We start from the raw sequence: 26885 nt of genomic DNA on the forward strand, positions 1-26885 counted from the left end.
TCTGAATGAGAGGTCTGCATTGGAAAGAAGCTCCCTTTTCCTGGGTGGAGGTTGCTCAATGCCAGGGGTGCAGGGTTGTGAGTCGAAGTGGCACCGGATTTCAGCCCCCTTGAGTCCTTTTGCTGGGTGCTCTCAGCAGTGCACAGCCTGTGCATCTGTACCTGACTCGCTAATAACTTTCTGGCTAACCCAAGACAAGGGAAGAAGCCTACTCTCTGCCTCTGCCTGGAGTATGAAAACAAAGGTTCGATGGCCTCTTTATGGTCAGAAGATGGTGACGGGGAGTGGGATGGGGAGAGTATCAGACACTTACCCTGACAGCACACCCAGCACGAGGTTCAGCATAAAAAAGGAGCCAATGATGATGAGGGGGATGAAGTACAACCAGTTCCAAGTGTTCCCTGAGGCATCGTTGCTCTGTGGGAGGTGAGGAGGGAAAGCGGGTGAGTGTTCAGTGGGATTCAGGTATGACCTGACAGGTGGGAGAAGGGGGACCTCTGCCCTCAGATGTCCTTGGCCTGTGGAGTCCTGGAGCTCTGGCAGCCCAGACAAGGAAATAGAACACAGGATCAATTAGTGGGGGAAACCTGAGAGGTATCATTAGAAGCACAAAGCCCCCTCCTAATCATGTAGCCCTCACAGGACTCAGGAACCAGCATGAAACTCAGAACTTCCCAGACAAAAATCCATGAGGAGAGAGAGAAAAAAAAGCCCAATCAAAATGTACAAACGAACCCCTGGTTCCCTCCTCCTCTCTGACACAGTCACACTTTTCCCTTCCAGGAGGGTGCATGAAGGCAGAGTCTGACTCCCAGGTTAAATCACCAAGACAACCAACAGGGCTGTGAGCCTTTTCCTCAAATGTCTCCCTCCTCTGTGCCCTGCAGCCTCAATGTCAATCTCAAAAACATTCCTGGAAGCGCCCAGCTCAGTTTTCAAGGTGGGGAGAAGTCCACAAGTAGAACATTCTTCTCTAGGAGAACAGAACAGTGTGCCAAGAAGGAAGTAAAAGGAAGGGATGAAAATCCAGGAGAGAGAGAGAGAGAGAAAGAGAGAAATATAAAAAAGCAGTGCTTGTGGAGTACTTACTCGTGCCAGACACTCTTCTAAGTACATCAGCCATTAGCTTAGTTAGTCAGGATACCCTATTTTATCGTCATGCCCATTTTATGGCTGGGGAAACTGAGGCCCAGAAAGACAAAAGTGCCAGCCCAAGGTCACGGAGCTAGTTGGTGACGAGCATGGGATTGGATCCCAGAGCCCATGGACTTAACCTCTGTGCTGGAGAAGCCTTGGCATCAGCCGCCAGAGCAGGGGAGCTTTCGGGTGGCTTATCAGCTCTGGGCCATCTGCACAATGTGGGGCCCCCAAGAGTGGCTTTAAAAGCTCACCTTTAAAAGCACATCTAATGCTGTTGCCACCAAGCAGAAAGGCCCGAATGAGAAGGACACATACTGCCAGGTGCTGGAAAGCCTAGAGGATCTGTAATCGTCACACGCTGCTCATGGGAGGGTGACATGGTGGATGAGGGTCCTGTGTCTGGGTAACGAAGAACCACAACTGTGCGGCCTAAAACAACGGAAATTTATTGTCTCACGGTGCTTGGAGGTCAGACGTTCAAGATCAGGGTGTCGACCAGGCTGGTTCCTTCTGGAGGCTTCCAGGGAGAACCTGCCCCATGCCTCTCTCCTGGAGTCTGGGGATTCACTGAAAACAGCCTTTAGTGGTTCCTTGGCTTGCAGAGGCATTGCTGTGGTCCCCACCGTCACCTCCGTGTGATGTCCTCCTCGTGTGCATGTCTGTCTCTGCGGCCAAATTCCTCCCCCACCTCCTCCCCCAGCAGTCATACTGGATTGGGGTCCCCCCTGATGACCTCATCTTCCCACAATGACCCCACTTCCAATTAAGGTCACATTCTCAGGTGCTGGGGGTTGGGACTTCTATGTATGAACTGGAGGGGGGAGGACACAGTTCAACCCACAGCACATGGTCCAACCACTTTGGAAGATGGGTTGGGAGCTGCTGCTGAAATTACTCACGTCCCCGCACGACCACCCGGAGATTCCCCTCCTGAGTCCTGGATAGTTACCCAACAGAAACGTGAACCTGCGTAAGCCAAAGGCACACACAAGGTTGTTCACAGTGGCGATCTTCATAATAGCCCCAAACTGGAAATAATCTGAATCCCCCTCGACAACAAGAGAGAGGATAAATAAATGGCATAGCATGCAGTGAATGACCGCCACTTGTCACACGAAACCTTACAGAGTGCGTGTCGAGCGAAGGAAGCCGGACACAAAGGAACATGGATGTAAGATTCGGTTATACGAAACAAAAAAACAGGCCAACCAGTCAACAATGCTTGAGGTCCTGATGGGGGCACCCTTTGGGGAGGAGGTATAAGCGGGGACATTCTGATCCATGGCACAACATGGATGAATCTTGAGGACACCACGCTGGGTGAAATAAGCCGGTCATAAAAACACAAATGCTGTAGGGTTCTACTTCTGTGCGGTCCCTAGATTCACAGAGACAGGAAGTCGGCAGGGGCTGGGGGAGGGGGTGGGGAGCCGGTGTTCGGTGGGGACAGAGTGTCAGTTTGCAAGACGTAATGAGTCCTGGAGATGGGTGGTGACGACGGCTGCCCAACAATGAGGATGTACTTAAAAACGGTGAAGATGGTAAATTTTGTGTTCTGTGTATTTCACCATGATAAAAAAAAAAAAAAAAGGGGAAATAAGACAAACAAATAAAGTCAACTTTCATCGCAGACACAGACAGGTTCTGGGGACAATTAATAGGCCAGGGCTCCTAGCTCCTGCCTTTCTTCCCAGGCACACCCAAAGTTCCGATGCTTTGCTGCTAGAAGGTTCTGGAAAAAAGAATGGAGTCAGCAGAACAGGGCTGGACAGAAGGCACGACTGGCTTTGTGCTTTTCCTTTCCAGTGCTGTGGCAGCTGAGGGTTCTCATGCCTATTTCTTAGGCTAAATATAGTCCAGGGAGGGAAAGCCCTTACCAGCCAACACAAGAAATAGTCTGGGCCATCTCAGGAAACAGGCTTGGGATGGGAACAGAGCAGCGGGCGTGTGTCGGTGTGGGTGGGGGGGAGGCAGGATGGAATGGGGAGAAATGGCTGAGGCCCCTCGGAACCGAGGCGGCCCCTTCATCTCAGACTCTGCCCACACCCCAGCTCCCCAACAGCCTTAGGGCCCTCTGGGCCATGACATGCTGGCCAGGATGATAACAGACATCCACAGGGCCAGGCACTCGGTCTACCCGAGCTGGTTTAATCCTCCCATGGACCCCCAAAGCTGGTGCGTAATCCTTCCCATCCTCCTGGGTGAGGAAACTGAGGCACAGAGAGGTAAAGTTCCATGCCCAAGGTCTGTTCTGGGTTGCGCTGTGTCCCTCCAGAAGATGTGCTGAATTTATAACCCCAGTACCTGGGAATGTGACTTTACTTGGAAATAGGGTTTCGGCAGCTGCCATCGAGTTAAGACGAGGTCGTGATGGGGGTGGGGGGCCTAGTCCAATATGACTGGCGTCCTTTTAAAGAGGAAAACACCAGGTGGAGACAGGGACGCGCAGGGGAGAGAACAGCCACATGATCACGGAGGCAGAGGGTGGAGAGAAGCCAAGGAACACCAAGGGTCAACAGCCAGAAGGAGAAGCCAGGAAGAGGCGAGGGAGGATTCTTCTCACAGTCTCAGAGGGAGCATGGCCCTGCTGACATCTTAGTCTCGGACTTCTGGCCTCCATGTGATGGCAGCCACAGATGGAAGCACCCCCGCCCCACAAGCCCCTCTGTCACTCTAACCTCGGATAACTCTGCTCCAGCCACATGGGCTCCTTTTGACTCCTCAAATGCACCAGGCACAGCCCCACCCCAGGACCTTTGCACCTGCTGCCCCACCCCCGCCTGCAAAGCTCTCCTCCTAGATTCCTACATGGCTCTTCCCTCACCTCCTCCAGGTCTTTGCTCAAAAGTCACCTTCTCCAGGAAGCCCTCTTTGATGACCCTCCATTGCTAACCCCGTTTCCTGCTCCGTCTTTGCCCTTAGCGCTTCACCCTTTCTACGCTTTGTTTATTTCTCCTGATCACTGCCTACCTCCCCAGCTGGGAGGTCAGTTCCACAAGGAACAAGGACAGCGCTTTTTCTGGTCCCTGCTGTGTTCCCTAGCACAATGCCAGGCATGCAAGTACTGCTCGATAAATGTTTGTTGAATGACTGAATGAGAGGCGGGTCCAAGTTCCCCGCCCAGCCCGCGTCCTTAGTTCTCAACCTGTTCTCCCTCTTCCCCTCTCCCTTGTTTGATTTTCTCCCCGGGACTGGCAGAGAACGTGTTGTGTTCTCTTTCCAGTCTGGCCCAAATGATTCCATTCCACGCTCTGGATGCAACAACTCATGGAGAAGGAGTTGGCACAGGGACGGGCGCGGGTTTTGATCACCAAGTGGGCTTCCCGTGGGGTCTGCTCGGGAGCAAGATGGGAGCTAGATTTCCCAGGCAGAAAGGCTGGAGCTGCCGTGGCCACGGTGACGGCAGAGAACGTGGGGCGGCCCAAACCTCCCCTCCTGGGTCTGACCTCCTTTGGCAGTTCAGGTAAAGGGCGGGTGTGTGCACAAGTCTGGGTCTGGGGAACGGAAGGAAGATGGAAACTTGCTCACTTGTCATCAGTGACACTGAAAAGGATGTGCTCTTATAGTCCCGTCTTTCCTCCAAAGGCTCAAGGAGTCCTGGTGCCTGGAACACTATTCCCCATTAGTGCTGTCACTGAGTATTTCCGGTGACATGGTAGGATGGCCTGTTCTGGTCCCCCTGTGGTTGGCTGACGGCCACACGATGGCTGCTGGCCGGTAAGGAGTGGATGGAAATAGCCGTGCCACTTTTGGACCAGAGCACTGAAGTGTCACTGTGGGACCCTCAGGGGTCTCTCTCCTTTTGGGACAGCAAGTGGCAAGGTCCTAGGGGCTCCAGAGCTGGCTCCCAAGTGACCATGTTGCACACGGCCCCCTCTCCTCCACTGCCAACCCACACTGGACATGTAGCTTGAGCAAGAAAGGAGATTTGTTGTTATTAACGTCGCGCGGACTTTGGGGGATGTTTGTTACTGCCGCCTAACGTAGTTTTCCTGGCCGATACACCCTGCTGTCTCTTCAGTTTACTCTGTCAAGTCCTTCATCTCAAATGTCACTTTCTCAATGACCCTTCCGTGGAGCTCAGGAGGCGCGTGTGGAAAAGGAATGTCTCCGGCACGTCCAATGGAGACATCAGTACGCCAAAAGGTAAAGTTCCAGATTACAATGTGCTACGTGTTTCTGTTCCCCGAGCCTCTGCCCGGAGCCCGGTGTCCCCTCGATCTTGGTGTGGTTGATTCCTCCTCACCACTCAGCCTTCAGCTCCTGCAGTGCCCCCCTCAGAGAAGCCTTCCTGGACCTCCCGGCCCAAAGGACTCCCTCCAGCCGCCCCCTCCAGCCCTGCCAGACATCCATTCTTCTCCCAGCATGCTTTGCTCTCTGAATCACCTAGTCAATTCATACACGTGCTTGTTTGCAACTGGCCTTTGCTCCCTAACACGTCAGCTCCCCAGTGCCCAGCACGGCACCCGGCACGCAGTAGGTGCTTACCGAGCAGCACGCAGTAGGTGCTTACCGAGCATCGGCGGCATGGCGAATGCACGGAACCCTGAGGTCCCTGGGGGTGGGACTGTTTAAATAACACTAAGGAGGCGAGACCGTGTTTATCTCGGGTCCAAAAGATCAGGCTCTTCCCCTGGAATGCGATCCACCACTATCGCTTTAGCAGAGGACTTCCGAGCCAACGAAAATGCCCCGTGATTTCCACAATTTCCAGACCCGGTGGATGGGGAAACTGAGGCTGAGGAAGGCAAGGTGATTTGCTGGCTCACACAGGGTGTGGAGGGCACAGCTGGGGTGAGAACCAGCCTTCGGGCTTGCAACAGAGTGCATTTTTTTTCCCCTACTTCACCCCTTCGCTGCGTTTACATAGTGGTTTCCATCTATAATGGTTGGTCCAGGAGAGCCTTAAAGGAGATGTGGATTCATCCCAGCCTCGGCCCCGGGGCCTCGTGTGGTGCCCGGAGCTCAGCGAGCATTCAGTGACACACATCAAACCAATTAATGACTGAGTCCCAGTAAAATTCTGAAGTGCCTTCTGTTTTATGGTTTATTTTCCTCTAATGTTCTGAGAACGGTTCATTCAGAGAAAAGTATAGAGGATGTTAAAAAAAAAATATTCAGCTCAGGAGAACACCCAGTTCCCCAGCCTCCCGGATAAAAATGATGTGGGTTTGACCGTGAAAGAGCCAAGGTCCCACTGTGGTGGTGCGGGAGGTCGAATGTCCCAGTTTACACCCATTGTAGATCAGGCAACGCCTGTTAATTATTTTTTGAGTCCTCCTTTACCTGTTTGCTCTCAAAACTGTCCCGGTTTGGATGATAAATTATACAGCCTCTCCGCCTGTCCCCTCCTGGGACCTCACCCCCTCCCTCATCTGCCCTTACTCTCTCAACCAGCCATGTGAGCCACCTTGCTGCTCCTCACAAATACCAGGCGTGCTGCTGCCCCAGGGCCTTTGCACTGGCTACCCTGGGTCTTCCTTCCTTAATATACTTCCATGGCCCCCCTCACCTCCTTCAGGGCTTATTAGAACTACAACCTCTCACTCTGATGATCCACAACCCCTCTACTGCTTAACTTTTCTCCCCAAGCTCCCACCCCCCTCTCACACATGAGTTTGCAAAGAACCCATGGACTAGCCACTTGTGTTTGTAAATTCTGGCTTTGTTGGCACACAGCCATGTCCATCCCCTCATGTATTTTCTCCGTGGCTGCTTTGCGACTGAGCAAAGCTCACGTTGTCGCAACGTGAGCCGAGCAGTTGCGACAGAGACTGTATGGCCCACGAAGCCTAAAATATTTAAGATACTTGGCCCTTGACACACACATACATACAATCTCTTCGTTATGTTGTTGATCAACTCCACCCTCCGCTAAAATGTCAACTCCCCCCAGACAGGGATTTTTGTCTTTTCCATTCACTACATATGCAAGGCACCTGGAAGACGACCTGCACACAGGACGTGTTCAAGGAATGTTTGTTGAATGAATGCGTGATCCCAAGCCCCCTAAATTCCGATGCTTTGATATTGGCCACAGTGAGCATCTCTGAATAAAAAAGGTTTAGGTCAAAGACCAGTGTCCACCACGAGCGGCCGTGTGTCAAGGGACACACATTCACAACCAACTATGCACGCTTTGCTGCTTACTTAGCTGACGTTAACCGAAAGAGAGAAATAAACAGTGACAGGGACAGAAAAGGCACAGAAAAGCACAGAGAGGTGGGGAGGGAGAGGGAGACAGAGAAGACAGGCGGAGGAGGAAGAGACAGAGACAGATGTGGAATAAGAGGGACCAAGGCAGAGAGGGAGACAGAAGGGGAGAGTCAGAAAGGGGGGGGGGGTGTAATGTTTAGTTCCCAGTGCTGGGTTCGAGTCCTGATTTCACCACCCTCGGCTATAGGACCTTGGCAGGTCGTTTCATCCCTCTGGGCCTCCGTTTCCTCATCTGGAAGATGGGGTGAAAAATGTCTTGTCTCACAAGGTTGTTCCCCAGATCAGTCTGGCAAGAAGACATGTGGCACCCAGTGAACTCTGTAAATGGCGGCCGGAAATTAACTCAGGATGTCTTGTCCTGCCAGGACCCCCTGGCTGCTCACGAAGGGTCCTGTTTTGTTTGTTTTTTTAAAGTTTATTTACTTTTGAGAGACAGAGACAGAGCGTGAGTGGGGGAGGGGCAGAGAGAGGGGGAGACACAGAACCCGAATCGGGCTCCAGGCTCCGAGCTGTCAGCCCAGAGCCCGACGCGGGGCTCGAACTCACGGACCGCGAGATCGTGACCCGAGCCGAAGTCGGATGCTTAACGGACTGAGCCACCCAGGTGCCCCCATGAGACGTGCTGGAGGGCCCCAGCCTCTCCGCCTCCCGTCCCTGGTATCTACCACCTAAACATTGCCTCGAGGGTGCTTTGGCCCAGCAGAGCCCTCCTGAGCTTCCCCAAGCCTCCACCATCACAAGCGGGAAAAGACCAATTTTTGGTCACCATATCAGGTGACAGATGTTAAGTAATCGTTGTGCAACATGCGTACGTCAAATCATTATCCTGTATCTCTTAAACTTGTATCTCAATAAAGCCAAAAACGGGCGCACCCGGGTGGCTCAGTCGGTTGGGCGTCCGACTTCCGCTCAGGTCATGATCTCGCATTTGTGGGTTCGAGCCCCACATGGGGCTCTGTGGCGACAGCTCGGAGCCTGGAGCCTGCTTGGGATTCTGGGTCTCCCTCTCTCTCTCTGCCCCTCCCCTGCTCATGCTGTCTCTCCCTGTCCTCAAAAAATAAAAAATAAGACATCAAAAAAAAAGCCCTTAAAACAAAATACAAAAAAAAAAAAAAGTCTGAAATCTCTGAGGTAGGCTCTTTTGCTCCTGATTTCTATCTTTTCTGCCCCAGACTTTATTTTTTAAGTTTTAATGTTTATTTACTTTGAGAGAGAGAGCCTGAGTACACGAGTGGGGGAGGGGCAGAGGAAGCGGGAGAGAGAGAATCCCAAGCAGGCTCTGCACCATCAGGCTCTGCTTAACCGACTGAGCTCCACCCCTGCCCCCTACCCTGCCAGGCGCCCCTGCTCTGGACTTTAGACAGCTTTAAGAAATTACTCCGTTAAAAATTAAACTGCTCTTGGGGTGCCTGGGTGGCTCAGTCGGTTAAGCGTCCGACTTCAGCCAGGTCACGATCTCACGGTCCGTGAGTTCAAGCCCCGCGTCGGGCTCTGGGCTGATGATGGCCCAGAGCCCGGAGCCTGCTTCCGATTCTGTGTCTCCCTCTCTCTCTGCCCCTCCCCCGTTCATGCTCTGTCTCTCTCTGTCTCAAAAATAAATGTTAAAAAAAATTAAAAAAAAAATTAAACTGCTCTCTCTCTCTCTCCCTCCTTCTCTGTCTTCCCCCATATCTATTCCCCAGACCGGATCGGGGCACCTGGTCCCACCACGTCCCTGGCTGACAACCACAGGCCATGCTCTCAACCTCCGACTCTCATTTGTAATTTGGGGGGGGGTAACCTCTCCTCATGTTATTCATAAACCAAACTCCTGACTTTACTTGGATTTCATCGGTTTTCCCATCGATGTCCCCTTTCTGTTCCCCTTGCAGTTCCCCGCGCTGCATCGAGCAATCACATCTCCTTCGGCCCCTCTGGTCTGTGACGGTTTCTGTCTTTCCTTGTTGATCGTGACCTTGACGGTCTGGAAAAGGACAGGCCAGGTATCCTGCAGGATGCCCTCCATTCTGGGTTTGTCCGATGTTTTGCTCATGATTACGCAGGGGTTGTGAGTCTTGGGGAAGACAGCCCATGGGGTCCCTGCCCCTCACGTTAATCAAGGGCCACACGATTACATATTCCCTGGGGGTGTTGACTTAAGGTGGGGTCTCCCCACTCCAAAATGACGACATCTCCCGCTTTGCTACTCTATGCTTTGGAAGCAAGTTACTAAGTCTAGCCCACCCTCTAATTAGCGGGGAGACTAAGTTAAGCGTCCAACTCTCGATCTCAGCTCAGGTCTTGATCTCAGGGTCATGAGTTCAAGCCCCGCGTTGGGCTCCATGGTGGGGATGAAGCCTGCTTAAAAACTAATAAAGTAAAAACGACCATTTGTCATTGCTATGTCAATCAGCCCTTCGGTGTGGGCTCTCTCTGGACACATTAGCAACAAAAGAGCACCCAACGTACCATGGGCACACTGGGAAAATGTTCATGTCCCCCTTCCTCCCTGTTTCCTGGTATAATCTTTTTCCCCCTCCTAAATAGATAACAAGACAAGTTTAAATATTTTTTTTCCCCGATTGTAAAGGAAATTGTGATCTCTGCAGAAAAATGTGGTGATACAGAGAAGTATCGGGCAAATACCGATTCCTGAATCCTAGAGGCCATCTTGGTAGTGTTTTCCAGTCTCTTCTTCCTAACTTCTATTTTCAAATGCACACGCTTGAGCTCAGAGCACCCTGGTCTCAGACTTCCCGTCTTCAGAATTGTGAGAAAATAAACTTCCGTTGTTCAAGCCACCTGCTCTGTGCTGTTTTGTAACGGTAGCCTGAGCTAAGACATAAGGTTTACCTCACCTTGATTCTTTTTTTAAACAACGTTTTATTTATTTCTGAGAGAGAGCACGTGCGAGTAGGGGAGGGGCAGAGAGAGCGGGAGACAGAGAGTCCTAAACAGGCTTCACGCTGTCCGCGCAGAGCCCGGCTCGGGGCTCAAACTCGCAAACTGTGAGATCACGACCTGAGCTGAAATCAGGTCAGCTGCTTAACCGGCTGAGCCACCCAGGCGCACCGCCAGTATGCTTTCCAGAAAATCGACTTCCCTAGGGCGCCTGGGTGGCTCAGTGGGTTAAGCGGCCGACTTCGGCTCAGGTCGTGATCTCGCGGTCCGTGAGTTCGAGCCCCGCGTCGGGCTCTGGGCTGACAGCTCGGAGCCTGGAGCCCGCTTCGGATTCTGCGTCTCCCTCTCTCTCTGCCCCTTTCGCTGTTCGCGCTCTGTCTCTCTCTGCCTTTCAAAAGTGAATAAATGTTAAAAAAAACTTTTTTAAAGAAAATCAATTCCTCCCTACCCATCATTAGACAGTGAGCATTTCCCTGCATCCTTAAATATTCTCCCAACAGATGCTTTTTAATGACGGCGTAATATTCCCTCATACAAAGGGACCATACGGCACTTAACCGCTTGCTTCCAGCTCTGTTCTATTTTTATAAGTAGCGCTGAGATGCACATCCCGATATAAACCTTTGTCAGCACTGCTGATTAGTGGAGGTTAGGCTTTTTCTGAAAGGCGCTTTAACCAGGAAGCCACGCGGCAAAGAAAAGAAACCAGTCGTCGCTGGGGAAACCTGGAGGAGGGCCGAACACGCCGTGTAGGTCAGCGGCTGCTGTTCCCTCTGCCGCGAATGCTCTCCCACAAACAGCTGCCTGGTGCTCTGCTTCTTTGCGGACGTGTCCCTTCCTCTGAGGAGCCCTCCCTGACTGCCTGACCTAGACCAGCCCCGCCTTCTGCCTTCGTTTGCTGTCTCCCTCCCACTTTAGGACCAGCTCCTTATCTGTTGTGTTTGCTTGTGTCTGTCTCCCTTATGAGAGTGGGGAGATTTTTGTCTTATGCTGGGTCCCCAGTCACCTGCCCATTTCCCAGCGCACAGTAGGTGCTCAACAGTTACTGAACACACGGCTGGATTTCAAGGACACCGAGAAAAGAAACGAGCCATTGGGATTGCCCACCCAGGCAGGCGACGTCCCCTCGGCATCTGCGCCCATCGATCCTAAGACGCTTGGAGCAAGTGCGTCTGGGCCGTCTCCCCACGGGGCCTCAGCTCTAGTGCAACAACAGAGGACAAAGATTCCAGACACTGTGGCCGCCTGTGGCTGGATGGACTGAGGGGGGTGTCCCAGGGCTGGGCAGAGCTGGCCGAAGGCAGCACATAAAAGGAGAGCCCAGATGAACCTGGAAAAATCAACTGCTCTGTCCTCGGCAGCAGAAACTCAACGACAGCCACCTTAGTCCCTGCCTCTGGCGACGAGGGGCTCTGGTGGCTGTATGGAATGCCAAGGGCCGTTGGCAGCTACTAGAAGCTGGAAGAGGCCAAGGAGGATCCTCCCCTACAGCCTTCAGAGGGAGCCTGGCCCTGCCTTGGCCTCGATGTGGGATTTCCGGCACCCAGACCGCAAGACAATGAACGTCTGTTGTTTCAGCCACCACTTCGTGGTACCAGATCACTGCTGGGGTTTCTACGACAGCGGGATGTAAGCGCACGGAAAGTTCTAGAAGGCTACTCTGAGTTAGTGGCAGCTACCAGTGGGGTGAGGGTGGGGAATAAAGTGGGACCCCACAGCTCACTCCTCTCCCTCAGGTGCTGCCGGAGTTTTTTACGGGGTAAAATTCTGAAAATGTTTCTGAAAGGAGTGTCCGCCGGGGGGGGGAGGGGTTCGGCCTACGCAGACCAGGCACGGTTGTAAGCACTTCACAGGCGCCCACCTCACCCAGTCCTCCTTCCCCGTGAGGTAGGACTGTGCTCCTGTTCATACTGCACACGTGGCAGTGAGGCATAGGGAGGCCAAGTGACTTGCCCAAGGTTGCACAGCAAGGAAAGGGGGGGAAGCCAGGATGGGAACCCAGGCAGTCTGGTGCCTCTGACTCTGTGCTCTCACCGCTTCCCCAAGGCGGCTCAGCTCTAAGCTTCCAGGACAAACATCCCTTCCAACGATGGTGCTTGGGACTAGAGAATCTTCTGGAAATCTGTGGTCGCGCTCACACTTCTCCTCCCACCACTAAGCACATCCCCAGTGTCTAAGCACATCCCCTGAAACTCTGGACGTCTTCTCCAGACGCCTGACCCCACGACACAAACCCTTGCCCGTGTTCACAAGTTTCTTAGCTTCTGCTCCCCAGTCCCTTTCTCTGCCCGGCTTCCCTTAACCTTCCTGGCTCCCAGCTGTTTCACTTCCAGGAGGGTTCACTTCCCCTGAAGCCCCCCTCTCTCACCGTGCTTGGAAAGCAAAGACCTAGAGCCCCATAAAAGCCCCCCTCCCCCACAAGCTTTTGCAAATTGGGTGTAACCTTTTGTCCAGGGTGTTTGCCAGTGAGGCCCAAGAGAGAGACTTAACGGAGGCTGTGCTCAGGCAAGGTCTTCATACAAATTAGAACACCGTGTGTCTTTCCTACATCCTTTACTTTTGTCGAAAACTCGAATCGTGGTAGGCATTTGTGTCGCCTACGATACGAATTACACTCCTGTGATGCGGTGGCATGTGCAGTGTGTGACACGCACAACTGTCCACGGCACTTGTGCAATCCTGTCCCGGGCGGCACTCTCCACCCCACCCTAAAAGGAGCCACCGGTCAGAAGGATGGGTTCCTGGAAATCTCCCTCCACCCGCCAAAGGGAAACTTCCTTAAGAAACATGAACCGGGACCAAGAGGAGAGTTCGGGAACCCTGTACGCGGGAGGAAGCCTTCTGGTACTGCTTCCCCAGCAGGCCAAGCCAGGACTCCTATGGGCAGAACCTTAACTGGCAATTTCAGCACTTAGGGCAGGTGGAGAGGACGCTTCTGTGAGTGAACAGAGGGATGTGTGCGGAGCAGCCCCAGGATGCCCCGTGGGGTGGCTACACCCGTGGCATCCTCGTGTTTGATCCTGAATCCCTGACTCCACACATCTCCAGCTGCTGACAGGCGGCTGGCCTCGGGGTCGGGGGGGGCTCTCACCTGCACAGGAGGGTGAGAGGAAGGTGTGCTCTGTTTAGGGCGGAGGGACCTCTAAAACCTGCACCTCCAAGTATCAAAATTACAAGTGCATTGTAGCCGTTGACCCAGTGATCCCACTTCCGGGAATGGACACCACCAACCCCAGCTGTATCTGCACAAGGGTGAAAAGACATGTATGTTGCAGAGCTCAGGGCAGCACGGAGCTCAGTGTCAGAGGGCGGGGAAACCATTGAAACGTTTGTCTCTGGGGAACCGATTAAATAAACCATGGCCCGCCCAACAATGGAGCACTATGCAGCTGTACAAAAGAATGAGGACATGTCCTGCCACGGAAAGATCTCCAGGATATGTTGTTACGGGGGGGAAAAAATATCACAGAACACAACAGCGCGTATAGAACGCTACACTTTGGAGTAAGAAAGACGGAGGAGAATATGGATTCGATGACACTTACGTCTGCAAAAATAACACTGAAAGCATATACCAGGGAAGTAAAGGGGTTGCCCATCGTGGGGGGATAGGCAACAGGACGGAAGTGGGGCAGACAGGAGCATACATCTCCTTGGATGTGTCTCTAACATTTTCAAGATTTTGGACAAGAGTACTGACGGAGACCCATATACTCTTGTAAATATTTAAAAGCTCCTAAATAAAATATGCTCTATGCCTCTCCTTTGTAAACATACTTTCAGAAGCACCAGGAAGGTCAATTTAGAACCTAGATGTCTGCACTGGATCACGACGTGAGCAAAGCCAGCCTTGCTCCCTGGCCACGCACGGCTCTGTCTGGCCCAGGGGAAGGGGGCTTCATGCATAGATGCATGGGCACTTCTGCTTGCATTAGTCTAAGCTCCAGCCACATTTGTGGCAACAGATGCTTCCAGAACATGTGGCGCCGTTGGACAACAGACCCACGGGAGAATCTCATTGCGAGTCCTTGGAATCAGAAAATTCCAGGATCCCAGATGATCCAAGAGTGGGGTCTAGAAAGTGGGGTAAGTGGTGCCAGTTCCTGGTAGACATGTCCCCTGAGCCCCGGGGATGCCTCCCCCTACAGGGAGGGGCATGGCTGGCAGAGGGCCAGCGAAGGTCCCAGCACAGAGCCCCTTTGTATAGATCCAAGGATATTACTTTCTTATCCATGTTGGTTTTTGAATCGCACAAGCTTTACATATTAAAAAAAATCTAAAATTATATTTAAACACTTGCACAGTGAAAACTTATTCGGCATCGGTCTGCCTTCCAGATTTCCATGTCCTGAGGGGCCTCCTCTACTTAAAAGTTCTGGGCACCTGCACCTCCCCTCCCTCTCTGGTTCAGAGTCCCTCCAATGCAGCCTCAGGAATTGGCTGGTCCAGGAGGGCCACCTGCCCCCAAATTTGCATCACTTACGTTGTAGAGGAGGTCAGTCCACCCTTCCATGGTGATGCACTGGAAAACAGTCAGCACTGCAAACAGGATGTTGTCGAACTGAGTGATCCCATTGTTGGGCCCTTCCCAGTAGGGCTGACATTTGGTCCCATTGGGGCAGGTGCGGGCGGGTTCCTCTGTCCCACACGGAGCCGGAGACTCACCCTGAATGTCATCTATGAAAGAGAAGAGGAGAAAAATCAGGGGAAGGGGCTGGGAAAATCAACTCTGAGAAATAGGGGCTGTAAAGATTCAATGCTGTTGCAAAAACAAAGACTATTGGAATGAATTTATCAATGTTTTTTTTTTAAGTTTGGCTTTGCTGATCTAGTCATTGGTGTCTGTTTTAGGAATTTCTTCTCTAAGCTTTATTACTTTTCCTGTGCATTTCCCAAACTTTCGCGATGCATTCCCTTTCTTTAAGGCTACACATTGCCCTCTGAGTGCAGCTTTAGCTGCATCCCACAAAATCTGTCATGCACTATTGTCATTATTGCGCAAGTAAAATATTGTTTGACCCATAGATAGCCAAAATACTTCTTAAGTCAGATATATAAAAATAGAATAGTGTAATGAATCCCCATGTACCTATCATCAACTTTAACACTTATCAACTCAGGGTTAATCTTGCTTCATCCGTATCCCCTTCCCACACTTTGCCTTGCCACTAGAATATTTTTTTAAAAGCAAATCTCAGATACCCTATCATGTCATCCACAAACAAGAAGCAGGTCTCTTGATTTCCAAACACTTTCTGAGTTATCCTTTTGTTGCCAATTTCCAGCTTAATTACACTGTGGTCAGAGGATATGTTCTGTATAATCCAGTCCTTCAAACTCTGTTGAGATGTGCTCTATGTTCCCGAATACAGCCAGTTTTGGTGAATATGCTGTGTGCTTTGTGCCGTGGTTGGGTGCTGGGTCCTCCAGACTTCCATTAGGACAAATATGTCAGTCGTGTTATGCTGTTATTCTGTAGCCTGATTTTTTTCCATTTCCTTTTCTCTTCTCTCCTCTCTTTTCTCTTCCTTCTTCTTCTTTCTTTCTTCTTTTCCTTGAGATGTACTAGGCACAGGGAGCTGTTCTGGGGGCGAGGGAGGCCAGTACACATGGTACTTACTTACCCTTAGGCACAGGCGCTAAGTTTTCTCCCCAAACGGCAAGAGGCAGATTGTAAAAATGCCACAAGGAAAGAGGCACTTGCCAACAGATGCTGCTTTCGCAGACAACCAACGACAGCTTCGTGGTGAGGTTGGGCTGGGCGCCCGAGGTGGGGGTCTGAATTCCAAGGGATTGAGGGCGAGACCCCAGGAGCACACAGGAGCACAGAATGACCTGGGTGTGTCCCCACTGGACCAGAGCAGCGGGTACGAGAGGGTCCTGTTCAGTGAGTCGCACTTTTGAAGGATTTCAGAGAGCGACATTGTCCGCCAGGCAAGCAGCCCAGTGTGCAAACTCAAGCTCTCCGTCAAACAAAAACGTATCTCAATGTATGTGCCATGGGCACGAATGCCAACCTCCACTCGGCACGCAGCAGAGAGAAATAAACGATGGAATGTGTGACTTTTATTGGCCTTTGAAACTCCAGTTAAAGGTCATGCAAAGAGACACCTGCCACTCTGGGAAGTGACACTCAGTGCTTGAGAAGCACTGACCACACTGGCCGCTCGTTTAACTGGCTGGACACGCCTCCCTCATTCACGCTGCACTTGGGACAGGGGCTGAGATTTAATAAATACAGGTTGGCAGGCAAAATCTTCTGAACAAAAGGCTAAGAGCAGGGAGAGGGGAAATGCACGGGTTCCTAGAGCAGACGAGAACCGCTGTTGGTTGGGAAGGCCGCCTCTGTCCAGAACCTTCTCTGTCTCCACCCTGCGACCACATCGGGCTCAGTTCCCACCCCCGTGCGGCCCCCTGCGTCAGCCAGCGAACGCCGGTACCGCCTTCCCTTCAATGGCTCCGGAAGGTTCGTTCATATTTGGCGGGGGAGGGGCAGATAAGAGCACGCATCGGGCTTCACTGCTACGAGCCGAGCCGGTGGCAGACGAGGAGTCTTGTCTGGAAGCTGTTGGAAATCAGGAAGCCCTCCACTTTACCTTTGCATTTCCCTGAGTGCTGAGCACAGTTCTGGGTGTGCAGGAACCGGGTTCCCGATGACAAAAGAGTGCAGCTGGAAACCTGACTCTCTTTAGCAAGTTTGCATCGTGGTGCTCTTGATTTCGTTCCCACACCCCCCCCCCAGCCTTCCGTCCCCCCTCCCCCTGCCCCCCATCACGAAACACTCTGAGGGCTGCTTCTAGAAAAGCAACCGTCCGGAGAGTCTGAGGAATTTGGTTATAAATATAGTTTAAAATTAACCTGCTGCCTGGGTGTCTGTCTATATCGGTCTCTTACTCACACGCCTTATATTTTTAATCGCGAGCTTTTCAGTTATCCTCCTAAATCGGGGCTTCCTACCCACCCCGCAGCTGCCCCACCCACATCTGCCCCCTCACAACCCCACCTAGGCCCGAGCCAGTTGTGTCTGCTTGGCTGGAGAGAAAAAGAAAGGAAGGAAGGAAGGAAGGAAGGAAGGAAGGAAAAGAAAGAAAGAAAGAAAGAAAGAAAGAAAGAAAGAAAGAAAGAAAGAAAAAAAGAAAGAAAGAAAGAAAGAAAGAAAGAAAGAAAGAAAGAAAGAAAGAAAGAAAAGAAAAGAAACCCAATAAAACCTCAACACTTAGGATCCAGGAGTCCTGGTTTCTCTGCTCTCGGCTGACTTTTCCGAGGGGCCCTGCCCTGTATCTCTCCCTCCTGCATTTCCGCCCGGGGTGACGAGGCCAGGCGCAGAAATAGCTCTGCCTCAATTAACACCTTCTTCATCGGGGAAAGAAATAATTAGGACATCCCATATTGAGCAAACTTCACAAGCCCAGGAGAGAAGGAGTCAGGAGAAGCAAGAGAAAAAGGAGGCAAAAGAAAGCACATCTTGAATACACGTTTTCCGTCCCCCGTGGGGCGGCCTGGGGCCAGGGCTCTGCCTCTTGGGGGTCACCGGGAGGAGATGGCCCGTGGGAAGCCACTCCCAGCCAGATCCTTCTGCCCACCCAGCAAGACAGGCCTGAAGCCTCTTTCTTTTCTCGTAGGGACTCCCCCTCGGCGTCACCGTCCTCTCTGTCCACCCCATGAATTCGTGGTCCCCTCGCCCCATGACCAGCCCTGCCGATGGGCCCGTCTGCACCAAGATGGCCAGTGGCGCCCAAACTGACATACAGGCTTCTCTCCTTATCCGATTCCGTTTGGTACTTGGGCTTCAGGGAGCAAAAGGGTTTGGAGAGCAGGAAACGTCACTGAGAATGTATCTGGGAGCTACCGGGTCCCCGTGTGTGTAGACAGTGGGGGAACGCCATCCGGGGACCCCAACGCAAGGCCCTAGAACTACCGAGACCTCGAGGGCTATTTCACCCCCCCTCGCTCTGCCTGCAGAGCTTCGGAAGCAAGCTCTCCCAGCTGCCCGGAGAAAGAAGCAAAACCCTGCATCTCCCTTCCGGGAGCTCGTCCCCAAGGGAGGAAGCTTGGGAAAGTAACATCATGCTGCTTGGACCTACCTGTCCCCTCTTCAAAGCAGGTGGTATGAAATTTTCCCATATAAAATTCTAACCCTATGATTGCAAAAATAAGAATTGCAAAAAACAGGAGGAGGCCAATCTGCAGCAGGGGGATCATTGCCTTCATGATTGACTTCAGGACGACTTGTAAACCTGGGGAGACACAGAGAGAGCCCCACAGCTCCGTGAGCGAGCGCCCCAAACCCCAGGCACCCCGAGCACACGCGAAGCTGAGGGCGGGGTAACAAGGCTGTTCGTTATACAATGGGAACAATCCCTCCCGGTGTGTGAGGGCACTTTTTGCTTTAAAGTATTTTTGAAGTATTTGGCATATGCTGTGTCATCTGATGACCTTTTAGGCAAGACAGGCGTGGAAACTGGTCGCTTTCGGAGCCGTCCTCCTAAGTGCTGGGCGGCCTTCACCCAGAGAGGGGAGCCTTTTCTTAATTCTTCCCACCGAGAGGGGGCGTCTTTTCCTAATTCATGCAAAGGCTCCAGTTAGGTTAGCCCCACCTCTACTCGGGAAAGCAATCAATGTCCTAGTCCCCGTCCCGGGGAAACCAGACATGATTTCACCGGCTTGTACCCCCAGCCCTTGATGTGGGCGCACACGTAGCCCCATTTCGCAGAGGTGGGAAGCGACGCCGAGAGAGGTGATTTCATCCCAGGGCATTAGCAATAACAGAGCCAGGGTTTAAGCCCAGGCCTGAGGGACGTCAGATCCTAGGTTTGCGGCCACCGTGCGGTCAGGGAAGTCTACGGTGGAAACGAGGGCCCGAACAACAAGCCTGAGGCCTTGCTTCTTGATTAGCAGAACTCCGCGTGGCTCATGATTAGCACCTCCTGGTGGGGGGAAAACCACGGGGGTCCGAAATGGAAGAGCGATGTTCTTCCACCCGCCTGGCAGGGTGGCTAAGGCTCCGGACACTGGGTGGCGTCAGTCCCCGGGCCAGATACCCTGCACCCACCTGCCAGCCGCTAGGGGCTCCCAGCCGCCCCTCTTCTTTGTATCAACAGTGGCCTCACCCAGGCGGCTGCTGCCTCCCCGCCTCCCACCGCCAGCAAGTGACCAGAGAGGTACAGAAGGCCAGCAAGCAGTCTCTTTGCCTCAGGTCGGAGGATACCTAGGGGGCTACTCACAGTCTAGAGCTCTCCACGAGATCAGGCTGAGACTGCATCCTTGCTGGGCATCTTTCCCGTTCCATCCCGCTGTCCTCAGTCTCTCTCTCCTGACAGCCCCCTCCAGATAAGGCAGGGCCCATCTGAGCACCTCGCTAAGCCTGCATCGAGGGGCCCCGACCTCGTCAACTACCCCAGCCGTGTGACCTTCACCAAGGCAGGTCACCGTCCTGAACCTTGGTCTCTCCATCTGTAAACGGGGACTGGGAGAGCACTGCCCTCTCAGGATTGAAGGAGGGAGCTCCTAGCTGCCAAAGCACCATCGTAGGTGGTGATTAATAGAAACCCTTATTAGCGTCAGCTTGGGGATGATCCCTGACTCAACGCAATGCAGGCAGCTCCTGGAATCCTGCAGATGCTTCAGTAGACGTGCCTTCTTTCCACGAAAAGGCCCTGCTGGTGGTCATCGGGGAGACCTTACCCTTTAAATCTGGGTGGCAACGAACCCGACGGAAAGAGCCAAGGAGGTGGGAGAGGGTGCTGAGAGAAGCTACCTCACAGGCTTGTGGTGAGGACAAACGAATTTGAAAAATGGCAACTACTTAGAGCAGCGCCTGGCACACAACAAATTATTAGCGGTAGGATGAACTGAGGCAGTGGGACAGAAAAAAGGTCGGCCCTGGTTTTTTGGTTGGTGTTTTTTTTTTGCAGCTGAACCTCCTTCTGACCCTGAATACTGCAGCCGTCCCCAAAAGCGGGGGGGGGGGAATGGAAGCACCCTGAGAGAAGGAGAAAGCAGCACCAGATGCCTATGGACTTTGGAGCTCATCACCGTCAAGCTGTCAGAGCTCAGGTGCATAACTTAACCTGAGCCTCAGCCTTGTCACCTGTCAAATGGGTTCACTGGGTGACTGTGAAGACAAAGTAAGACATTCGATGCATGGAAAGTTCTGTCCCTAGCGTCCAGTAGGCAGCGGGCGCTCGATACGTGGTGACCGCCACTGCCACCAGCATTACTGGCCAGGCTTGGGGCCACACTTGCTAAGCCCCAGTCCCGCCATTCTCAGCCACGTGACACTGCTCCAACGGTTCGGCCGCTCTGAGCCTCAGTTTCCCCACCTGTCAAATGGAGATCTTGCAGAGGCCCAACTGCGGAGAGCTGTGAGTACTGACTGAGCTAGCATCAACACGACTCCGGACAGATAGCAGGTGCTCAATAAATGCATGGGTGCTGTGGCTCTAGGTGAGGCCCCTGGCTTGCTTTCAGAAGCTCACCCAGACCGGCTGCCAGGTTCCTGGGGGCGGGCGGGCGGGGGGTGGGTCCCTTGGGGAGCTTCCCCCAAGAGAAGGTTGCCCTGACACAGGCTGGGAGGCACTCGGGGGCCCCTTCTGAGATGCTCTGCGGAGGCGAAACTGAGGACTCCCGGGACCCCCTGAGCAGACCCCTTGCCAGGGTTGGAAACTCACGCACTTGGGATTCCAGACACCAGCTTGAGCGGTCTCAGCACTCGGACTGCCCTCAGGGTCCGTAGGTCAAACTCCGTCCCAACGGTCGCCAATATGCTGGAAGAAAGAAGCCAGAGCGGAAAACAGAGGGTGGGTTTCAGGGTCAGACAGGAGTGGGATTTGATGTTAGTTGTTGGCTCGGTGACCACAGGTGCGGGACTTGACGTTGCTGGGCCTCGGGGTCAGGACCTGGAAAGCAGCGTTAACAGTACCTGCCTTATAGGATAAAAGGTGATTTGCAAAGACCCCGAGTCGGTGTATGGTTGATGGTGATGAGTAAATGCTGGACAGAGAGGGGCGAAAGTTTCCCATCACTCGCGGTCGGGGCGATGCTCAATATATTGCACAACTCGCCATCAGAACGAATCATGGGGAGGCCCGGAGGTCTGGGGGAGGGGCCCGGGAGAATGGCAGACCCTTCGGGGCTGGGCGCTCTTTATCAGCTGGCAGGAAAAGTGGTTCAGTCTGAGCAGCCCAGCCTGCATGGGTTCAAATCCCGGCTCTGCCATTTCCCAGCTGGGAGACCTTGGACAGGCCAGGACTCCTCTCCGTGTCTCAGTTTCCCCTTTTTGTACAACAGGGGTAACCCCAGTACGGACGACACCTCAAAGGGGTGTGGGGACTAACGACACGTTGAATTGATACGTGTGACGCGGTCAGCACTACTCAGAAATAAATGAGAAGGGAAAAAAACCAACAAACATAGAAAACCAAAGCAAACAACGCGTGTGGCTCTGCTGGTGTGGACTAGCTTGGTCATCTGAAGAAGCGTGAGGCCGCCGGTGACGAGGCCAAGCCAGCCAGGGTGACAGGGGGAGGCGGTGACAGCCGATCACACAGGGCCCTGTGGGCCGTGGCGAGGACCTGGCTCCTTCTCCAAGTGACGCGGGAGCCACAGAGGGTTCCGAACACTGGAGAGATGGGATGTGGCCTGTATGAACAATGAAGCCCCCTGCGGGGCAAGGCCAGAAGTTGGGACCTGGGGACGAGGCCACCGCACTTCCGGGTGAGACGCGGCCGGGTCTGGGCAGGGCTGCGCGCGGGACCCAATGGGAGCCCGGCGAGGAGTTCAGCCCCGCCCTCAGATGAACCTGCGAGAGGGTGAGGTTCAAACACAGGTCCCTGCAGCCCCAGGCTGCAGGAAAATGGGGAAGCAGCACCGCACACACAACCTGCGATCTGGACTGAAACCCTAGCCCTGCCTTTTCTCATTGTGTGGCTTCTGTCCTAACCTGTCCAAGCCTCAGAAACGCAGATCATCGGACCTCCCTCCAGCCCCGTGCAATCTTAACTGGCAACTAAAATGCACTCTCTTCCCCGCCCCCCCCCCCCCCTCGCCCTGGAAGGATGAGAAGGAAGGAGGCGGGGAGGCGGGGAGGGCGGAGGAGAAGGCTTCTGTGGCCAAGAAAGCCCTATGGAAGCCTAAGTTTCATTCAGGATGTTGCTGGGGAGAAACGGGTGGGCTGGCGCCGGAGGCTCTGAACTGGAGGCTGAGGAGGTGGGCCTTATCGTATGGACAGTGGGAGTCATATAAGGTTTCGGAGCAGGGGAGGGATGTGATTAGGGTTGGCGTGGTAGAGACAGGGCTGACAGCTGACAGGACAGATGGGCAGTGATGGAGGCAGAGCGAGGAGGGAGCGGTGAGAGCAGGCCGGCGTAATGAGGGCTGGAACTGGGACAAAGGCAGTGGGAGTACAAAGGAGGCCCCAATTTAAATATAGCTGCCATTGATTGCTGGCCATCAGGGAGCTTGCCTGGGCTCATCAAATTCTGCATTCCAGCAGTTGGTAGGACGAGCCCCATTTTCCAGAGGAAACTAGAGCCCAGAGAAGTTGCTAATGCATGGAGGTCCATACCGTGGAGCAGGACCTCAAAGCCAGGACCCCAGCACGCCAGAACCCCGGTTCTTCATCTCCTGCGGCTTGTTGGACGGGGTGGGGGCCACGGTGGGAAAGACAGAAGGGAAGAATGGCTTCCTGGCTCTGAATGAACCACTAGGCAACCGTCATTCACTTATTCAACAAAGGTTTATTGAGCACCTACTATAGGGGCCCAAGGATGCCGCCATGAACAAAGAAACAATGGGAAAACATAGGGTACGTCAGAAGGTGGGAAGTGCTATGGAGAACAACATGGCAGCCGCCAGGGCTTCCCGTGGAAGGATTAATCGTGGTGGGATGGGAGCAAGAGGAATCCAAGATGACTGTAGGGTTTGGCCTGAAATACCTGAAGGATGGGGTGGTGGGGAAACTGAGATTGCAAAATGGTGGGTTAGGAGGAAGGTCAAGACCAGGCTGTGGACACGTTGAGGTTGAGATGCCAGTTGCTATGACTCCCTCGTTAAAACCTTCCATTGGCTTCCATCAGGCTTAGCATAAAATCCAAACTCTACCGGGATCACAAGACCCAGCGTCACTTGACGCCCACGGACCGTCCTATCCCCCCACACTCTGGCCACCCCGACCTTCTGTTCCTCCCACAGGAAAAGCTCCTTCCCACCCCAAGAATGTTACAGTGGCCATTTCTTCTACTGCAAATGCCCATCCCCTTAACTCTCTCCCTCTTTGCCTGGCGCCCCCTTCAGGTCCTTCAAAGGTCACATTTCGCCTTCTCAGAGAGGATTGCCCTGGCCCCTCTAGCTAAAGAGATTCTTTGCTCTCCAGGATTATATCGTTTATTAAGCTGTATTTATTATTCCCCCCCCCTTCTAGAATGTGAGCACCACAGAGACAAAGGTTGTGTGTGTGTGTGTGTGTGTGTGTGTGTGTGTGTGTGTGTAGCACCTTTTATGGCCTAGCAGGTACTCAATAAATGTCTGCTGAGTGAGAAGAGTGGTGGGAAACAGGGTTATGGTAGACCAGATGTCCTAGAGTAGTACAGAGGTAAAGTGAAAGAAGCCAAGGGCCCCCAGTGGAATGTTGGGAAAGAGCAACATTTTAAGAGACAAGTGTTTGAGGAAGGAGACTGGTGAAAAAGAGGAAGGCACGGAGGTGGGTGGAGACCCGGCAGGGAGGTTCATCCTAGGGGGTCAAGTTCAAAAGTGTTTTGAGAAAGGCAAGGTCATCGGTCTTCAGGGCAGCCCAGGGATGAGTTGGGTGCAAGGGATGAGGAGCATCAGGTCACTGGGGGGGTCTTGCCGGCGGAGGGGGGGGGGCTTGTAAGTGCTCTATAGCCCCATGGGGACAGTGGCATTTCCATCACCGGAGAACGTTCCACTGGATGGCGCTAGTCTTGCTTCGCCCCACTAGGGAGGGGATTTTCATCTGTTTTGTTCACAGCTGTATCCCCAGTACCTAAAACTATGCCTGGCATATAGCAGGTGCTCAATAAATGCTTCTTGCATGCACAAACAATGAGGAAGTGAAAAGTAGGAGAGCCTGACGATAACAGAGTATATTCTGGAAGAGACAGAAGGCTGGGTAGAAGACAGGACTTGTCTTAAACTAGGAAAAGGATTGTGGAAGATACGACGGCTGTTTATCCAACAGCCAATCTTACGCCCTCCCTTGCCAGTGGAGTGCGTCTTCCATCAGAGTCAGAAAATACCCAACAGGAAGTCTTTTTTCCCAGAATTCCTTTCCATGGGAGCCCTGGTCGAATGAGCCAGTCATGTATCTAACAGGACCTGAGGGGGCTGCTGGGGGCTGTTGGAGGCTTCTGCGGGGGAAAGTTTTCTTCCCCTGAGAAAAGTGGCATGGCAGGAGACAACCGCTCCTTTTCTTTGGCTGGATGCTTTTGTGTAGACATCTTGGAACAAGGTGGCCATCTTGGGACCATGAGTGGTAAAGGTTACCAGGAAAGTCCTTCCACAGAAGACGCCACAGCGGAAAGACAGAAAGGGCTCCTTGGGGACATCCCTGGGCTGGGGAGCCAACCCTGCCACCAGCCACCCGGCCTCCAGACTTCTTGTCATGTGGACGGACAACAGCCATCCTTCCTAGTGGATAAGAGCCAGGCGGCCTGGGTTCAAATCCCGGTTCCTCCAATCACTAGCCGTGTGGCCTCGGGTAAGTCACTCAACTCTTCTGTTCCTCACTTTCCTGGGCCTTACGACGGGGATGACAATAGTACCTGCCCTGATAGGTGTGCTTGGGATTTAGAAGTCCTACACAAATGGTTGCTTTTGTCTTCTTCATCATTTTTCTTCTTCTTGTGTCACTTGGGGGTAAGTTATGCCGGAACCCACTACCAACAAAGGCAACGGTCATCGCATTGTTTCCTTGGTCAGGCTACAGGCTTATTCTTTACCTACTGAGATCTCATTTCATCCCCCAGCATCTTTCCCTGGCGAGGGTTCTACTCTCTTCTCGTGAAGAGGGAAACCGAGACCCAGGGCATGAGCTACTCGTCCACCACAGTCACACAGCTAACGTGCGGTGCCTGGCTCTCGAGTCTGGCTGTGTCACCTCCACCGGGCTGCCCCTGGGGAACACCACCACCCCGACTACCCTCTCCTGGGACTTCAGCCACACTCATTCCTCCACTAACCTGAGCGCAGAAAGGAGCTAGATTTTCCTCTGCTGGCTGGAGGTCAGGATGTCAGGAACTACAGGTGCCAGGTGGGTGAGGAGGGAAACATGTGCAAAGGCCCTGGGGCTGCAGAGACCTCATGGTAAAGAGTGAGGTTACTAGCTGAGAGGGAGGGGACGGAGGACAGGAGAGTGACCAGGAGGTGTCAGCATGGTCAGAAAGCAGGAGACAGATGGAGGCCACTGGGGACCCCTGACCTCAGGTTAGAAGAAACACTTGCCCCCACGGCCAGGGTCAAATCTTCCTGAGATGGGTACTTAGGAGCATAACTGCTTCCCATGCAGTCTATATTCTTGCCATTCATAGATCGTGCAAATCCTTTTCAGGTTTATTTTTATATCACTTGGCTTTTACCTCCTCTTGGAAAAAGTATTTCTAAAATTCCTTAAAAAAAAAAATCTTCAAACAGAGAGAGTCAAGTTAATTGCTCTCCTTAGTTCATGGCATATTTATTTATACCTTTGGTCTTTGCACTGTCCCTCTCTGTTCATTTGCCCATTCACTCATTCATTCGTTCGTTCGTTCACTCATTCATTCATTCCCTTGTGTCCCCAAACCCTACTTTCATTCGCCTCTCCCAAGAGACAACCAATATCATGTTTAATTTGGTCTTATTGGAGTGCATTCTTGCAAAACATGTGCTTTATTTTGAGGGCTTATATTTTTAACTTACATTGACGGCACGAAGTTAAGCATATTCTGTTGTTTCCTGTTTTCACCCAGAACCAGGTTTTTAAGCCCCATCCTGGGTGGTCCATTAGACGTGCCATCTGGAGCTCTCACTCGGCCTGGGGCTCCATAGGTGCATCGGCCATATTCCCGTCCCCGGGGATGGACACCAGGTGGCCTCCAGCTCCCCCCCCACCCCCCGCCCCAGATGGTGCCGTAGCGAATAAGCCTGCACCGCCCCTCACAGACCTGGTGAAAATCTCCCTGGGATGACTGCCTGGGAGCGTAACCGCTGGTGAGTCTGAATTAACTCCACTTGGCACGGATGATGACCTTCCGCAGGGCCGCCCAGGCCACACCCGCAGGAGTGGGGGCAGGAGTCTCCCCTGTCCCCACATCCCGCCCACCCTTGGCTGATCCACCTTGCTGACTTTTTCCACTACGAGAGGCACACGGAAATACTCACTGTTTTGATTTTCATCTTTCTGATTGCAAATGATTTTGAGTACCACGTCACATACTGCTTAGCTTTTCAGACTTCTTTTCCCTAATCTCCCTGATCATATATATATATGTATATACATATATTGCCTTGTATAGTCCTGATCAGTGCTGCCCAATATGGTGGCCATTGGCCACATGTGGCTATGGATGCTGGAAATGTGGCTAGTGTGAGTAAGGAACTGAATTTTCGTATTCTCTCTCTCTTGTTTTTTAATGTGTATTTATATACAGACAGAG

At 52.8% G+C, this 26885-nt stretch overlaps 1 protein-coding gene across 1 annotated transcript in view; it reads right to left on the bottom strand.

Annotated features, from left to right (window-relative positions):
* CACNA1A (calcium voltage-gated channel subunit alpha1 A) overlaps nucleotides 1-26885 on the bottom strand; it is a 273407-nt gene that overhangs the window by 97656 nt on the left and 148866 nt on the right. Inside the window, 4 exon segments of the mRNA XM_047848785.1 lie at nucleotides 314-417; nucleotides 14720-14913; nucleotides 18321-18473; nucleotides 20911-21002. Coding sequence (XP_047704741.1) covers nucleotides 314-417; nucleotides 14720-14913; nucleotides 18321-18473; nucleotides 20911-21002 — 543 coding nt within the window.

This window comes from Prionailurus viverrinus, chromosome A2 (assembly GCF_022837055.1).
Source record: "Prionailurus viverrinus isolate Anna chromosome A2, UM_Priviv_1.0, whole genome shotgun sequence".
NCBI classification, from domain to species: domain Eukaryota; kingdom Metazoa; phylum Chordata; class Mammalia; order Carnivora; family Felidae; genus Prionailurus; species Prionailurus viverrinus.